This window comes from Leucopleurus acutus, assembly GCF_964270905.1.
Source record: "Leucopleurus acutus genome assembly, chromosome: 3".
In the NCBI taxonomy this organism is placed as follows: Eukaryota; Metazoa; Chordata; class Mammalia; order Artiodactyla; family Delphinidae; genus Leucopleurus; species Leucopleurus acutus.
This window is the reverse complement of record NC_139145.1, coordinates 61150876-61169290: the sequence shown is the minus strand read 5'-3', so window position 1 is coordinate 61169290 and position 18415 is coordinate 61150876. Positions and strand designations below refer to the sequence as shown.

The 18415-nt window shown below is 38.4% G+C and overlaps 1 protein-coding gene across 8 annotated transcripts in view; it reads right to left on the bottom strand.

Moving 5' to 3' along the window:
- Window positions 1–18415, bottom strand: part of FAM13B (family with sequence similarity 13 member B) — an 87296-nt gene that overhangs the window by 60537 nt on the left and 8344 nt on the right. For 6 of the 8 annotated variants that reach the window (XM_082834968.1, XM_082834962.1, XM_082834964.1 and 3 more), the window contains exons 1-4: window positions 8885–9197; window positions 8237–8449; window positions 2742–2919; window positions 2292–2433 (exon numbers count right to left, since the gene is read on the bottom strand). In XM_082834968.1, the coding sequence (XP_082691094.1) occupies window positions 2292–2433; window positions 2742–2919; window positions 8237–8449; window positions 8885–9143 (792 nt within the window). In that variant the 5' untranslated portion in view covers window positions 9144–9197. Of the gene's footprint in view, window positions 1–2291; window positions 2434–2741; window positions 2920–8236; window positions 8450–8884; window positions 9198–10472; window positions 10692–18415 lie in introns of those variants that run through there. The other 2 variants (XM_082834966.1, XM_082834967.1) reach the window with 2 other exon arrangements.

The following is an 18415-nucleotide window of genomic DNA, read 5'->3' as shown; positions in this document are numbered from 1 at the left end:
CTATAAAAGTTCACAATAGTATAGAAACCCTTTTAAATAAAAGCTGGGTTACCCAGGAAATAAAACTCCTAATTCACATAATCTGAGCCAACACCTATGAGAATGAATGAAAATCTGTATGATAAACTTTCAAGAGATGCTACTTTATAGTTTAAGAACAAATGAAGGGATGTAATCCACTGTCCATCAATAAATAGCATAACCATATAATTAATCATCTAAACCTGGATACATTTGAGTGAAAAGAAGAGCAACTAATAATTACATTAGAAAGCAAATATAAACTAGGACGGGCTTCCCTGGTGGCGCAGTGGTTGAGAGTCCACCTGCCGATACAGGGGACACGGGTTCGGGCCCCGGTCCGGGAAGATCCCACATGCCGCGGAGCGGCTGGGCCCGTCAGCCATGGCCGCTGAGCCTGCGCATCCGGAGCCTATGCTCCGCAACAGGAGAGGCCACAACAGTGAGAGGCCTGCGTACCGCTGAAAAAAAACTAGGACTACTCTGAGAAAACCGGGATATACTATCACCTTTTCAAGTGGATACAGGTACTATGAATCAAATAAATTATATGTTACATCCATACAATAGGGAACTACACAGATGTTTAAAAAAACTAATATGTTCTCTACATTCCAATAAAACATCACCATGGGGCTTCCCTGGTGGCGCAGTGGTTGAGAGTCCGCCTGCCGATGCGGGGGACGCGGGTTCGTGCCCCAGTCCGGGAAGATCCCACATACCGCGGAGTAGCTGGGCCCGTGAGCCATGGCTGCTGAGCCTGTGCGTCCGGAGCCTGTGCTCCGCAACGGGAGAGGCCGCAACAGTGAGAGGCCCCCGTACCACAAAAAAACAAAACAAAACAAAAAAACTCACCATGATACACTGTTACCTGATTTTAAAAAATAAGGTGCAGAATAGTGTGTATGGTATGCTACTTTCCTGTTATAAAATACAGAGGAAATATTTACTTATATTTGCATAAAGAAATTCTGGAAAAACACATAAAAAAACAATGAGAGGAAGAGGGTGGGCATGGGTAAGAATAGGACATTTTACTGTGTATTTTACCTTGTTTATTTTTAACCAGGTGAATTATTAGTCATTAAAAAGAGGTAGCAGCCCCACCCCACACTCAAAATATAACATCAAAGGTTTTAATATAAAAGTTTGCTTGACAAATCATTTCACATAAGCACAAAAGAAAAACCTCTACATCTATATCACGAATTCTAAACCTGAGAAGTCTGAATTAATGTGGCTTTACAGTCACTTACAATTAGTCAGAATCAATATTATCACTTCTTATAAAGAAGAAATTAGGGGCTTCCCTGGTGGAGCAGTGGTTAAGAATCCGCCTACTGATGCAGGGGACACAGGTTCGAGCCCTGGTCCGGGAAGATCCCACATGCTGCAGAGCAACTAAGCCCGTACGCCACAACTACTGAGCCTGCACTCTAGAGCCCGTGTGCCACAACTACCGAAGCCCGCATGCCTAGAGCCCATGCTCTTCAACAAGAGAAGCCACCGCAGTGAGAAGCCCACGCACCGCAAAGAAGAGTAGCCCCCGCTCGCCACAACTAGAGAAAGCCCGCGCGCAGCAACGAAGTCCCAACACAGCCAAAAATTAATTAATTAATTAATTTTAAAAAAGAAGAAACTAACTAGGATCCTTCTGCAGTCTCAACCATCAAGGCATAGCAGTAACAACAAAATATAATGTTGTTTGAGAAATGGGTTTTAAATTCGAGAGTCACAAGATTCAAAACATTATCTGTAACCTAAACTATTACTCTTTTGATGCTTCCCATTAAGGACAATGTTTGCACTGCTATACTGACTTGGTACTTCAATCAAGAAAAACATTTTTAAGTTTCTGTCAACTTTGTATTCAACCTTTCTCTCTACCTTCTAATTCTCAACCTTTGCCTGCATTCCTCTATGCAAGCAGTTTCTTTGCAAAAACAAAAGCACACTATTCTTACAAAATAAACAATGCTTAATTTAACAGAAGAAAAACACAAAAACGTCCACAAAAGCTCTACCATACACTCTGGTTTCAATTACTTTTCCATATCCAAATTGACGACAAGAAGTTGTTCAGAAAAAAGATCACACTCATATACTACATGGATATATATCACCTATGATTACATATAATAATCAAGAAAATTACTTCCAATTTAGTACTTAAAAATTCCACCTAAGTTTGGGCCAAGCCCTTAAGAGCAAATTCTTTATAAAGCAAAAACAACAAAAACTCCCTCCAAGTATATTTTAAATATTCTCACCTGTTCAGTAATTGAACTCAAATCATTAGATGAAAAATCTTCCTCTTCATTCTCAAAAAACTCATAGTAATTTTCCAGAAGTCCAGCCATTATCCTGCTCACTATTTCTTGTTCTTTCAGATCTTCCACATCTGTGTAAATACTAAGAATAAAAGTCCAAACTGAATTTAGAGTTCTTAAATCAATCACAGGTAAAGTTTGAAGACAACCAATGAGTCACTTTATAGATCTGAGCGATTTATGCCATCATTCTGTGCCTCAGTTTTCCCATCTGTAAAGCCTACCTAACTTGTACCCTGTTCACAGAAATGCTGGAAGGATTAATCAGATCTACTATAAAAAATAATGGTTCATCAAGCAACCTATGACCCTTGGAAGACAGTACAATGATTCTATTTCACAAATATATATATATATTTTAATCAAACAAAAATTTGTGAAAAAACTTACTGGAAGACATCTGGACCAAAGACAGCAGCCAAAGAGTTTGCAGACCAAATTTCTTCATGATGTGATGCTACATTGGCTAAAAATCTACACAGAAACTTTAACAAACTGTAATTAACAGGTGGAAGCTGTTGCAAGAGGAACCTCAACTTTCTTCCAAATTCATCTTCGTTATTATAATCTACAAAACATAATGACGGGTTTCTTTAATGAAGTAAAAGCAAAGCTCAGATATTTTGCCAGGTTCACATTTTTACACCCATATAACCATTTTACTATAACAATTACAAAACCTCTTCACTTTCTCTACTAGAGGCCAAATGCCTTAGGGCTTTGCATTTCACTTATTAAGTGGAAGAATTTGAGAAGGTACACAACCCCTCAACTGTTGAAGGATGTTTTCCTCATCTATTACTCACTGGCCCCAATACTCTATTTTTTTAAATTCTCATCATACTGTCTCTTGCATGACTGTACCTGTGTTTCCAAATTAGTTTCAACTCTAAGAAGTCAAAATGCACTAGCCAATATCAGTCAACACCAACCACTAATAAGCAAAGATGAGAAGCAATTTAAACAGCTAATAGTATTAGAATGGAAGAAAAAACAAGGAAGGAACAGAATAAGAGACACACTTTCTTCTTTTAACATTCTGAAAAGAACAATTAATTTCAGCAATATCAACACAACTAAATAAGAACGAATTCCACTTCTAAGTTGTTTTTCTCCTCTAAGTTGACATTGTTTTCTGTTTACCAAGTGAATTTTCAACTACCAGAAGCTAGGCCCTGTGTTTAGGTCAGTGAGTTTTCATTAACAGAAATTAGGCCTGTATCAACTCCCTGACTGGTGAGGGCCCCACTTAGGAGAAGTAATTTCTCAGAGTTACCCTCAAAATAAAGTAATTTATTGCTCCAATAGAGAAAGTTAACCCAATTATATTTCATTCTTTATTTTTCTCGAGGTTCTTAAAATTAATTTAAAAATTAATTCTTGGGGGAAAAAATTCTTGATAAAAGGTTATGATCATAATATTGGCCATCTCTGCAAAATAACACAACTCTAGGATGTTTACAGGAAAGGCTACAGTCACATGAGTTTTACTTAAAATTTAAAATGCAACCAATAAGAACTCTTCGATATTTCATAATATTACCAACTGCCCAGGTACTTTGACTTTATAATTGGTTGGAACAGTCCTTGAATTAATGTTTTTTAGATTACTGTGACTACAATTGGTGGAAATTTTTAACAACCTAAATTTAGCAGAAAAGGATTATTTAAGAAAAATCACGTATATCAACTCAAAAAATATATGCAAGCAATTAATATTATCAAAATGATCACTACATCAACACTGACAAATTCTATATAACATCTTCTCTAGCTACATAGCACTTATCATCTAACATACCCTTGTATTTATTTTGCTTATCATCTATTTTTCATCTAACTCTCCTTACGCCCTTTTAGAATTTTTAGCTCTATGATGGCAGAGATTTTTAGCCGGTTTGTTCACTTCTGCATTCCCATAATTTAGAACAGTGCCTGGCGCACAGCGGGAGTTCTATAAAAGTTAGCTGAAGAAGCTGAATAAATACACGATAACTGAAAAAAGATGCTGCCTTGATGAGGTGGTAAGATCGTGGGCTATACTGGTTTTACTTGAAATACTGTTCATGCTGCTTTACTTTTGTTAGTGAACATTTCTAGTATTCAAAAATATTTATACCTACCAGCCTCCTTCTAAAATATTTATGTCTACCAGTCTTCAAATAAGGCAGAGGAGCATTTCCATGTGTGTGTTTGTATTAAAAACACACCTGCTTAAATTTTTTTTTCCTTTTGAGCCTACTTCCTAGTTAGATCATAACCAGGAAAAACATATGTACGTATCAAAGAAGATTCCCCTAAGAATTCTTTCAAGCATTTTAACAGTTTTTGTAAATATTACAACAAATTCACAGAACTGTGAACTGTGTTTTCTACCAAAACATAATGTATAAGTAATTGGACAAACTATCATGGGCTAAACCAATGGTTGGTAACATCTGACAACGAATGGAATGGCTGTCATAACTTGCGGGAAAGGGGTACTAGTGCTATCTAGTGGACAGAGGCCAGGGATTCTACTAAATATCTTAAAATTCAAGGATAGCCCCTATACTAAAGAATTATCCAGCCTCAAATATCAGGAGTGCCAACGTTGTGAAATTCTGGTCTAAATAAAGGATCAAACCACACCAGAAATGCCACTTTGCAATGTCCGGCTACCATAGAAAATGAAAACCACTTTTTAAAGAACACTAACTCGGGGCCTTCCCTGGTGGTCCAGTGGTTGGGAATCCGCCTTCCAATGCAGGGGACGTGGGTTCAAGTCCTGGTCAGGGAACTTAGGATCCCACATGCTGCAGAGCAACTAAGCCTGCACGACGCAACTAAGACCTGACGCAGCCAAATAAACAAATAAATTTTAAAAAAATAATAAAAAAGGGGCTTCCCTAGTGGCGTAGTGGTTGAGAGTCCGCCTGCCAATGCCGGGGACACGGGTTCATGCCCCGGTCCGGGAAGATCCCACATGCCGCGGAGTGGCTAGGCTCGTGAGCCATGGCCGCTGAGCCTGCGCGTCCGGAGCCTGTGCTCCGCAACGGGAGAGGCCACAACAGTGAGAGGCCTGCGTACCGCAAAAAAATAAATAAATAAATAAATAAATAAATAAATATATATATAAAAATAAAGAACACTAACTCAAATGCAACTACATGCTGCCTCCATGATCTTAAAAGCATTAATCTCATATATTTGTGAACATCAATTAAAATATTAACATAATAGTTGCCTACAATAAATGGAGAGAGGAACTTTTCCAGAGACCTAGACACCTTCCCAAAAGAATTACTGAAGGATGAGGAAATAGATTTTATCACAACAGGAATGCAAATATCACCTCAAGTACCGCCACACCTATCTGCATAGCTATTAAAGAAACAGGTGTATATATGGGTGTGTGTGCATGCATACATACCCATGCTAATGGTTATATAAGTGGGGAATGGAGGAGAATGGTGGATTTCTTATAACAAATGGGCCACAAGCATTTTGCTTGCCTAAATTCCTTCACAGGTGAATGCTGACATAAGAATAATTAATTAGCAAGATATATATTGCAATTCCATAAATAACACAGTGCATGATGCTGTCATACTTTTAAATGAATACCAATCAAAATGACAATCCTACTGACAAAACAGCTTCTGATTGGTAGCATCAGTGAGAGGCAGTAAATTTATCATCATTAAATCTTATCCCACTTATTCATTTATAAATTTTCAATCAAAACTGAAAGATTATCTGATTCTTGGAACTTTAAAAGACTTGTCTACAATTCGCTAACACAGGGAAAATGGAACCCTAACACTATAAAAACAAAACGAATGTCTCTAGAGACACAAAAAGGGCTCAAAAAACTCTAACACATCAGTTTCATTATATATTTAATGACTGCAAAGTGCTTATTAGGTGACTAAATATAAACATTTGAAAAAATTCCTACTCCTAAGAAAAGAAATTTGAAATGGATTCAGAAATTCAGAACAAAAAAATATAGTATTTGTTGAGAGAAAAAAAGAGAAAAAGGTGACATTATTGATGACACTTCATTTTGAAGTCCAGGTGGCACAATAAAAAAACAAAACTGGGCTTCCCTGGTGGCACAGCAGTTGAGAGTCCGCCTGCCGATGCAGGGGACACGGGTTCGTGCCCCGGTTCAGGAAGATCCCACATGCCGCGGAGCGGCTGGGCCCGTGAGCCATGGTAGCTGAGCCTGCGCGTCCAGAGCCTGTGCTCCACGACAGGAGAGGCCACAACAGTGAGAGGCCCGTGTACCACAAAAAAAAAGAAAAAAAAAAAAACTGAATCAGGCTAACCATTCCTGAATAGAGCAAGTACAAAGTGAGCCCTATCATCTAGCTGTACAGAGGAAAACGTACATAAGAGGATCATAAAATATCTTTGTATTGACCTTTACACACAAATAAGAGGCATCCACTAATTCAGGCTCGTGTTTAAATTTAAGAAAAAGATGGATAAATACTCTCAAAAGGCAATCCCCTTCTCTGCCCATACACTGCTTAAGGATACACACAAACATACAAAAAGTCCAGCTCTGACAGCGAAAGGGATTAAGGAAGTAGTTATAATTTTTTTAACATCACTGAATTTCTGTAGAAGCCCCAATTCAAAAAATTAAAGAGATTCCATAACACAAACAAAAGCCAGAAAAAATAATTTAAAAATCCAAGAAATGTATTATACAGCTGACCCTTGAACACAGGGGTTAGGCATGCCGACCTTCCACACCACTGAAAATCTGTGTATAACATTACAGCAGGCCCTCCATAGCCACAGTTCTGCATGTGTGGATTCAAACAATTGCAGATCATGTAGTACTGTAGTACAAATTTATTGAAAAAATATGTATGTAAGTTCAAACCCATGTTTTTCAAAAGTTAACTGTATTATATGCCAACTTCATAAATTCTCCTATATAACGAAGCATGTCAATCCATTATGTACACATGAATACCAGTGAATACCATCTGGTTCCATCTGGTTCAAGGAAAAGAAGCATCTCCTCACTTTTTGGTTCTTTTACCTTTCTGCATACCTCTACCTTTATTTTTCTTGTCCATCCCAGCTAAGTCCTATTTTTAGTCACCACCAAAAAACTAACCTAACAGAAACAAACCAATTTTTTTCTTTATTTGGCTTGTAGTCTGATGCCCAATTTGATATTTTATTTCCTTCAGGCAGGTGTCCAAGAACAAGCTTTAGGTATATTCCAAACTTAGAATCAAAGCTGTCTTCCGGTTTTTGCTAGGATGTTCTATCAAACCAAGGATAAACATAGTAACATCACCACTAACCAACAACACTGACTATTATGGGTCATTCTGCCACACATATATTTTTTCTTCTTCCTTTTCCCTCCTACTCTTTTTTTTTTTTTTTTTTGCGGTACGCGGGCCTCTCACTGTTGTGGCGTCTCCCATTGCGGAGCACAGGCTCCGGATGCACAGACTCAGTGGCCATGGCTCACGGGCCCAGCCGCTCTGCGGCATGTGGGGTCTTCCCGGACCGGGGCACGAACCCGTGTCCCCTGCATCGGCAGGCGGACTCTCAAACCACTGCGCCACCAGGGAAGCCCTCCCTCCTACTCTTTGTTCTTTTCTCCTGCCTTTCCTCCTTCTCCTTATCACTATGTATCTTAGGCTTACTAAGACCAATCATAAAAAGTAAATAGCACTACAGGAATCTAAGAGGTTGCAATTCCCTTAACTAGATAATACAACCCCAAAGAGCATATGTCCCCAAATGGGAACTTAAGAAATTAATCTCAGAATTACTATAATTACTGCTTACATGTCAAGATTTCTAAAAGGTAAAGACTTTGAAATCAAATGTTAAGCGACTGACTGATAAGATTCAAATTATGTTACCTTGAGAAAGCTGCATCAAGTGAATATGCAAACTGCCAGGGATAACAGGTTCAGGAAGTTCTTGAAGGAAAAACCTAAGAAGACTAATAGCCGAGGGAACATCTGCTTCCTTAACCAAATCCACCTCTTCTCCGCTGTCGTATCTCTGCCGAAGCCACTCCACTGTCTCAGCATTTCCATTGACTTGAAAAAGTCCTTGTTGCTCCAGACCTCCTACATTAGTTCAAGGCAAAAATTAAATTAGCTTCAACTTCAACTACCATATATATTCATTCTCCAATCAACTTAAAATATTCATACTTTGGGAAAGCCATTCTTGGCTCCCCTGCTTGTGCTAACCACCTTCAAACTACACATCTAGAAACATATACTATCTCTGTCCCGAGGGATATTCTATTTTATCCCACCCCCTTATATCCATTAAAAATATTACTATCACCCCTCCCACTAAGATATGCTCTAAACTGGGCATTTCTGAGTATATGATTTTTAAGTAATAAAGACACACTAAAATGTTAAAAAGAATTTCCATTGTTTTTCCTCACTATATTTTGGACATTGAATACCGAAAAAAAAATCCAAGGTCAAAAATGGATAAGTTGTGTTTATTAAAACAAAGGCTAGCCCTCAAAGTAAGGAAATGTATACCATGTTCCTCAATATAGTCCACTACGTGGCGGACTATGAATGGAACCTCATTGTCTGGATGTCCTCCCTGCTGCAGCTCATCAAGTGGAATTCCAAATATTTTGTTAGCAAGAACGGAGTTGCAGTTATTCAAGGAAGGGGAGGAGCTCTTCCTCATATCTTTTTTGCAGCCAGAAATCAAAGCTGTCTTTTCTGCCAAATAAAAGAAAAAAAAAAAAAGACTATAATGATTAACAGGTGGCAATATGACTAAATACATTAAAGAAAAAGGCTTTACACCTGAATGTGTTCTCGTCTATTAAATATGTTCCAGTTACCAGGCCCATAGTGTGTTCTACAAATGAAGCTCAATACAATCATCTAAGCATTTTCTCTACCATGTGAAGTTAGTTCTGAGTGTTCCCTTTAGTGTTTGTATATTTACCAAACAATGGCAAAACCAAAACTGATCATTAAACTTCGCAGAGGACGTTAATATCTCAAAGACAAAGAAAGGGGCAAATTTTGCTCCAACAGGACCTTACTGACCAAGCTTATTAACGACATGAGTAAAAAGCCAAACCTAATCATTTCTGGACTCTGCTCTATGAAGGTCATCTAACCACTCAATTCATAAGCACCCAAAGAGGAGAGAATCATTTTTTAAAAAATGATGGGCTAATAAGGACAAGATTAACCAGTTCTTATTTCTACATGACAGAGCAGCCATAATATGTTTTTATAAACAAAGGAAATTTTTCAGTTCTAGGCATCAACCTTCAATGAAAATGTTCTTTTATCAATCCTGCTGTTTCATAATTATTCAAAAGAAAAACTTCCATAGCCCGGCTAGTTCAGAAGAAATAAATAATTTGTCTTTGCAGAAATTGTGATCAATAAAGAAGCAGTGGGAGAAAACAATGTTTCCAATTTATGAAGCATGAAAGAACAAGTACAGTAATCTCAAAAAAAATGCATTTTCTAAAATAATCATTTATGGGAATTCCCTGGAGATTCAGTGGTTAGGACTCCATGCTTCCACTGCAGGGGGCACAGGTTTGATCCTTGGTCAGGGAACTAAGATCCCACAAGCTGTGCGGCATGGCCAAAAAAAAATTTTTAATAAATAAATAAAAATAAAATAATCATTTATTATTTTATGTGGGGAAAGGAGTATTTTTAAAGGAAAGGAAAACTTTTTTCAAAGTTGATAATGAACAAAATGGGCTTTTTTCATCACCTCAGAGAAACAATTCCTTTCATACTACAAGAGAAAGGTAACAGAGCAGAAAAAAAAAAAAAGCTCAATATTCTAGAGTTTATACAAATAAGGTCCATATGTATAACAGGTGTATCCACTGGATCAAGAGACATCGTGACTGGAAAACAAATCCATCTAACTTATAGAAACAGTAGAAATTAACTTAGGGGCAGCAAATGCCATAAATTTAAATAGTTTTAGACAAGCAAAATCCATTCTTTAACACATCTGATGCCAGCTAAAAACTACAAAACCTTAAGTTAATAATCCAATAGCAGCAATAGTAGATAAACTCCAAAATCTCTGTGGATATATAAGTATGGGATAGTTACCATTGTGGAAACTTACCTTTGAGTACTTAAACACCTAAGTTTAAAAAATGGTTTCTGCACCAGCTACCCTCACTGAGCAAGCATTCTTTTGTCATTTATGGCTGTTTGAGATTATGGCAGAAGATCAGCCTGTAGTTCCTCATTGAAGAAACACAGAACTCGATCAGTACTTCAGCAGTTAATCTAGAAAAAAAAAAACAGTTCTTTTAATTTCCCACAACATCTTTAACTGTGAGAAGAGACTAGAATAAGCAGTGAAGTCCATTTAGGAAGGTCCCTATAATGAAAAGCATTCTTCTGCCTAAAAGATCTGTCTGTGACCTAGTTAGAGGCAAAACCTTGCACAAGCTTTCAAATTATGATGGCTAACCTGGGTATGAATCTTTCTGCTAAAGATAAACAAACAAAGGAACTGCATCTTCAGGGACTACACCATTCTAATAATCCATTTTTCCTCAATGGACCCTTCATTTGTACACACACACACATCCCATCCAGTTCTATTCCATCCTCATATACTCAGAACTAAACATGGAAGCATTTTTAGGTCAAAGAGTGGAAGACATGAGTTTAAGCTTGGAACTACACTTATATACTTTACTCTTTTCTCTGTATACAACAAATATTTTGTTAACAAGAACATAGTTGTCTGAGCTTTCTAATTTGGAGAGGCAATAGCACATGATGGAAAAGAACTAGAAAGGCACATATTCAAGTATCACCTCCATCATTCTGTAGATGTGATCCTGAACAGCTTCCATGTCTCTAAGCCTAGGTTTCCTTATATAAAATAACACCTAAACACATGTTACGTTTCACTGAGAAAATACATGCATGCATTAGAAAGAGAATCAGTTCCCTTCTCTTCTTTACATAATGTTAAAAGACCAGCAAAACCGGCCGGGAAGAGACAGGAGAGAGGTGAAAACCTGTTCGGCGGTATGTTTAATATTTGGTCTCATCTTCTGTAAGTTCTAATAATCTATTTAAAATCTAACAAGCTCAGTAAACTGCAAGATTCTGCTCAAGAGGCTTCAGGTAAGCAGAAGAGTATTATCATTCAGTGTGGTTTTCAAAAATGTCTTAATAGTTACATACACCTCTAGGAGGAACATTAAAAACCAAGGGGAAGGAAAACCACATTCCCACAACAAATCTTTAGTAGATGATTACTTCCAAAACATCCTGAAATGCCTGCTAAAACATGTAGTCTATTCATGTGAAAAACAACTTCAAAGTTTATATAAGATCCTTTAGGGAGGTTAACTTCAGGGATAAGACGTTTAATGAACTTACATTAAAAGTCAGGTTGATTACCTCATGACATAAAGGAAAGGGGATCTGCTTGATGTACAATAAATGAAGACTCATTAGAAGACTTTGTCAAAGGCAAGTTCTAGGGACTTCCCTAGTGGCCCAGTAGCTAAGACTCCGCGCTCTCAATGCAGGGGGCCTGGGTTCGATCCTTGGTCAGGGAACTAGATCCCACATGCTGCAACTAAAGATCCCGCATGCCTTCAATGACGATCCCATGTGCTGCAACTAAGACCCCACGCAGCCAAATAAATATATTTTTTTAAATGGCAAGTTCTATATCACGAAAATGGCTACTCAGGTTTAGTGTACTTGTTAGTGAAACCAGAACCAGTTATCTCATCCTGTGTTTTCTACTACTCCCAACCTCTAAGCAAACAATCTGAAAAGCACATCTTTCCTAAGGCAATGCTGGGTAGGAATCCATGAGTTCATCAGTACAAATTCATCCTTACTACTGGAAAAACAAAGGGCATCATCATGATAATGAAAACAGCAGCAGCGAACACTAAATGAGCAATTACTGATACTATGTGCCAGGCATTTCTATGCACTTTACACGTATTGATACAGTATTATGACTTATTTTAATGAGACACTGCATAGAGGCTCAACAATTTAACCACAGTTCACCCAGCTAATAAGGGTCAGAGGCAGAATCTGAATCCAGGAAGTGTAACTCCTAAAGTCCTTGCTCTTTATTACTATACTATACTATCACTCCGTGTAAATTCTGACGATTTAAAGTACCACAGACTCTCACATTTTATCACTCAAACTGACCACAGAGTCTTATATATATTTTAGGAGGCCATTCATTCATAGCTTGCTAAAAGGTACTTTTGTTTTGTTTTGTTTGTTTTGTTGTTATTGTTGTTGTTGTTTTGCTAAAAAGCACTTTTAAAGCATGCCTATGGTCCGAGCCCTTGCAGCCAACGACTATTCACTTCAGACCTCTATCCAGAGAACACTGCTGAAGGCATTCAGACTACAGTGGCCCAAAATAACATTCCTGCAAAATGCAAAGCTGTTTCTGACATGATTTAGTACTGCTTCCTGTCCCTTTTCAGAGCTTAAATCATGTAAATATTTCCTTTATATGTGTACTAGGTTGAATGAAGTGTCTCCCCAAAACTCATGTCCACCTGTAACATCAAAATGTGACCTTATTTGAAAATAGGATCTTTGCAAGTGTAATTAGTTAAGGATATCAAGATGAAATCACCTTGATTTAGGGGAGTCCTTAATCCAATCACTAGTGTGCTTATAAGAAGGAGACAGGACACACAGAGGGGAAGAAGGCCATGTGAAGACAAAGGCGGAAATTGAGTTATGCTGTCAAAAGACAAGAAATGCCAGGAGCCACCAAAAGATGGAAGAGTCAAGGAAGAATTCTCCCTTCAGAGGGAGCATGACCCTGCCCACACCTTGATTTTAGACTTCTGGCCCCCTGATCTGTGAGAGAAATTTTTCTACTATTCTAGAGTCACTCCGTTTTTAGTAATTTATCATGGAAGCCCTAGAAAACTAATACAACATCTAAACTACAAGATCCCATTTTTGAAGAAAAGAAAAATGGAAAAGAAAATAGCAGCAGGTCAGGTACCACAGAAAAATATGCCAAAGAGATCTGATGAAATGTCTGAACAGATACAGTCAATAATATGCAAACAAAGCAGTTAATTAAAGGCTTGACACAAGAGAATACAATGTGCAGACTTTCAAAATAACCAAGGATTTCTGAAAGCCTAATGTTATTATAAATCAAAACAGCAAAATCATTTTAAATACAAGTGACGGTTGCCTAGCATGGTGGTACTGACAACAAATAAGAAACCATTTTGAATTTTATATCACATACTTTACCATGAGACAAGAGTGATAAAAAATAATGCAATTAAATACCAATTATCAATAAGCTGACTAATGGGAACATTCAGGAAAGTGTACCTTCGTATACTAGCTATCAACCTGAGTTCTGCGAAGGCTCAAAATACTTCTACACTCCATTCATATACATATGGTTACATATACATATATATCAGGGGTCCCCAACCCTGGTTAGGAACCGGGCCACACAGCAGGAGGTGAGTGGCAGTCGAGCGAGCAAAGCTTCATCTGCCGCTCCCCACTGTTCCCCATTGCTCACATTACCACCTGAACCATACCCACCCCCGCACCATGGAAAAATTGTCTTCCACGAAACCGGTCCCTGGTGTCAAAAAGGTTGGGGGACCGCCGATATACATGACAGCAACAAACACACCTTTCTTAACAGCAAAGAATCTTTAAGTCTTAAGTATCAAGACTTCCTGGTGGTGCAGTGGTTAAGAATCTGCCTGCCAATGCAGGGGACACGGGTTCGAGCCCTAATTCCAGAAGATCCAACGTGCCGCGGAGCAACAAAGCCCGTGCGCCACAACTACTGAGCCTGCACTCTAGAGCCTGTGAGCCACAACTACTGAGCCCAGGCACCACAACTACTGAAGCCCTTGAACTCTAGGGCCCGTGCTCCGCAACAAGAGAAGCCACAGCAATGAGAAGCCCACACACCGCAACGAAGAGTAGCCCCCACTCACTGCAACTAGAGAAAGCCCACATGCAGCAACGAAGACCCAACACAGCCAAAAACAAACAAATAAAATAAATTTTAAAATGTGTTTAAAAAGAAAAGTCTTAAGTATCTAATAAAATTAGTAGTGACAGTTTTTTTTAAAGGATATAACACCAACATCAAAACCACGGATAACAGTAGATAGCATTAACTGAGCTATTACTGAGCCAGGAACTACCTTAAGGGCTTTAAATATATTAATTCATTTAATCCTTACAACAATCCTATGGAAGTACATACTTTCATTATATTCATTTCACTGATGAGAAAATTTAAAAGCACTGAGGACTTTTGGGGGTGATGGAAATGTTCTATGTCATGATTGTGGTAGTGGTGGTTACATGCTTAATACACTTGTCAAAACTTATTAAACTAAACATTTTAAATTGGTGAATGTGATTATATATAAATTGCACTTCAATAAAGTGGAAAAAATTAAAAAGAGAAAACTCACATGAATAAAGGCATAGCATCATTTTAATAGATTAACTATTGAATGTTAAACTATTTTTATTATAAAATATATTTTAAAATATGCTTTTCCATCCACAAAAGGAAAATAAAATATTTCTTTTTTTTTAAATGTATTTGTTGTGGTTTTTTTAACTATTTATTTATTTATTTATAGTTGCAGTACACGGATTTGTTTGCTGCACACGGGATCCTTTAGTTGCAGCACGCAGGATCTTTAGTTGCGGCACATGAGATCTAGTTTCCTGATCCGGGATCAAACCCGGGCCCCCTGCATTGAGAGGCGGAGTCTTAGCCACTGGACCACCAGGGAAGTCCCCAAAAATATAATATTTTTTTAACCACATTTCAAGAACCAATCCTGTTTGGCCCTTCTATGCTATCTAGCACATCCAGAAATTACTACAATTTCTATACAGCATAACTAAAAAAAAAAAAACGAATAAAACGCTGAAGACTTTATAAATTTTAACACTAGCTGAAAGTCTTCTCAGAGCAAATAATTTTACAAAACAGTATAATGGTAATAAGAGTAGATCTGGGGCTTTCCTGGTGGCGCAATGGTTGAGAGTCCGCCTGCCGATGCAGGAGACACGGGTTTGTGCCCTGGTCCGGGAGGATCCCACATGCCGCGGAGCGGCTGGGCCCGTGAGCCATGGTCACTGGGCCTGTGCGTCCGGAGCCTGTGCTCCGCAATGAGAGAGGCCACAACAGTGAGAGGCCCACGTAAAGCAAAAAAAAAAAAAAAAAAGAAAAGAGTAGATCTGCACTATACTAGTAAACTTTGATCATTTTACAAATAAAACAACCTGTGGTAAGAGGGGTACCTGCAAAAATAAATTATCACTTTCATGTAAAATTGTTCTACCTTCAAACTGAATAGAAAGGAAAAAGAAAAGTCACTTTTGCCCAAAATGCTTTTGACAAAATAGGGATACAATTCACACAGAAAAGTTTAAAAGAGCTACCTCAATCATCTTCAATGATCGCTAAAACAGGACTTCCCTGGTAGTCCAGTGGCTAAGACTCCACACTCCCAATGCTGGGTGCCTGGGTTTGATCCCCGGTCAGAGAACTAGATCCCACATGCTGCAACTAATGGAGTTCACATGCCACGACTAAGAGTTCGCATGCCGAAACTAAGACCCAGCGCAGCCAAATAAATAAATACTTTTTTAAAAATTGCTAAAACAAAACAAAAACAAAAAAAGCGCTATCACTAGTATAAAAAGAGGGAAAAGCCAAGAGGGAGCTGAGTCTCAATAAAGATGGTAAACTTTGGGAACAGAGATAATGTACCCCTGCTCCATACATTCATCTTTTCATTAATAAGCTCTAAGCAATTTATCAAACAAAGGAAAAGGCACTTCATTCTGACTGAACAAGGATGGTACTACAAAATTTGCCAGTATGCTAAATCTGTGGTTCCTTCCTGGCCTGAGAAACTGACAAGGCATCAATCTGTCTGAATCCTTAACAGTACCAAGCAAACAGAAAAGTTAAACAAACATCTCAACAGCATATAAATTTATCTGTCAAATGTCCATAGATGCTACTATGATCAGGAAAATACCAAGTCATTTACATCTACTATTAAATTCATTTGAAAAAGAATAGATACATGTATATGTATAAGTGAATCACTTTGCTGTACACCTGAAACTAACACAACAGTGTTAATCAACTATACTGCAACATAAAATTAAAAGTTAAAAAATAAATAAATTCATATTGACTTTGGCCTTAAGTAATTTATCAAAGTATATATAACTAAAAGAGAATTCAGGACTAGAAAGTTTGCTTGCTTGCTTATTTATTTATATATGTATGTATGTATGTATTTATGGCTGCATTGGTATTTATGTATGTATTTATGGCTACGTTGGTATGTATGTATGTACGTATGTGTGTATGTATTTATGGCTGCGTTTGGTCTTCATTGCTGCGCACGGGCCCTCTCTAGTTGCAGCGAGCGGGGGCCACTCTTCGTTGCAGTGCGCGGGCTTCTCCTTGAGGTGGTTTCTCTTGCTATGGAGCACAGGCTCTAGGGCATGCAGGCTTCAGTAGTTGTGGCATGCAGGCTCGCCAGTTGTGGCCCGCGGGCTCTAGAGTGTAGGCTCAGTAGTTGCAGCGCACGGGCTTAACTGCTCCACGGCATGTGGGATCCTCCCAGACCAGGGCTCGAACCTGTATCCCCTGCACTGGCAGGTGGATTCTTAACCACTGCGCCACCAGGGAGGTCCCAGGACTAGAAAGTTTTTAAAGCGAGCTCTAATACTCAAAAGTTGAGGAATTTCTTTGCCTTAAAAAACAAAAAAAAAATTATAAAGTATTTATCGCAACAATTATTACCCCTGTGCCTGAGGATCTGTTCATCTGTGCGCACTTTAACATACTTCTTGAGGGACCAATCCTCCCCCATGGTGATTCCACAAAACTACAATGAGCAATGAATCAAGTATATTTTGTATAACTACACTCCCCAAATCATGGTACTAGATACAGCACATATATTTTGCAGATTGCAACTCACTAAACAAAACATTTCACCTTGAGACAGCTCACTTATCCCTCTTTTATGCAAAGTATTCAGGCAAGGGTTTCATGGCCACAGTCAATTATTTTATAAACTCCCATGATTTCAAGCTTTCAAAGCAAAACAAAAGTAATAAAGCCAAAGAGAGATAAAATCCCCTGTAACTAAGTCCCTTCATCTATTCTCCTCACTGATATCCTCATCAAATCTAACCTGAATTCCCCTGCACAAAATTCCTCAACTGTTTTCCAATGCCTAGAGCCCTGGGCTCTAAATTTTTTGAACAGGAAAAAGATTATGCACATACCTGTCATATATGTATGTTATATCTAAAGCTGAATAGCGAATACCCTAGTATATTATGCACATAATAAACATACAGAAAAATAACATTTTAACAAATCCCTGGCAGTCCAGTGATTAGGGCTCCACTGCAAGGGGCACGGGTTGGATCCCTGGTTGGAGAACTAAGATCCCACACGCCTCATGGCGTGGCAAAAGAAAAAAAAATTGAACATTAAAAATAAACAGAAACAGGGCTTCCCTGGTGGCACAATGGTTAAGAATCTGCCTGCCAATGCAAGTAACACAGGTTCGAGCCCTGGTCCGGGAAGATCTCACATGCCACGGAGCAACGAAGCCCATGCGCCACAACTACTGAGCCTGTGCTCTAGAGCCCGTAAGCCACAACTACTGAAGCCCACACGCCTTGAGCCCGTGCTCCGTAACAAGAGAAGTCACTGCAATAAGAAGCCCGCACAGCACAACGAAGAGTAGCCCCCACTCGCCAGAACTAGAGAAAGCCCGCGTGCAGCAACAAAGACCCAACTCAGCCAAAAATATATAAATAAATAAATTTATTTTAAAAATAAATAAAATAAAAAATAAGTAGAAACATAAATTTTATTCCTCCACCTACACACACATTTTAATAGGTCATCCTGCCCATTCAAAGTGCCAGCACCTCACTTTTGAGACCAGTGACCTACAGCACTGGTTTCCTAACTTCATCTGGGGATGGGGA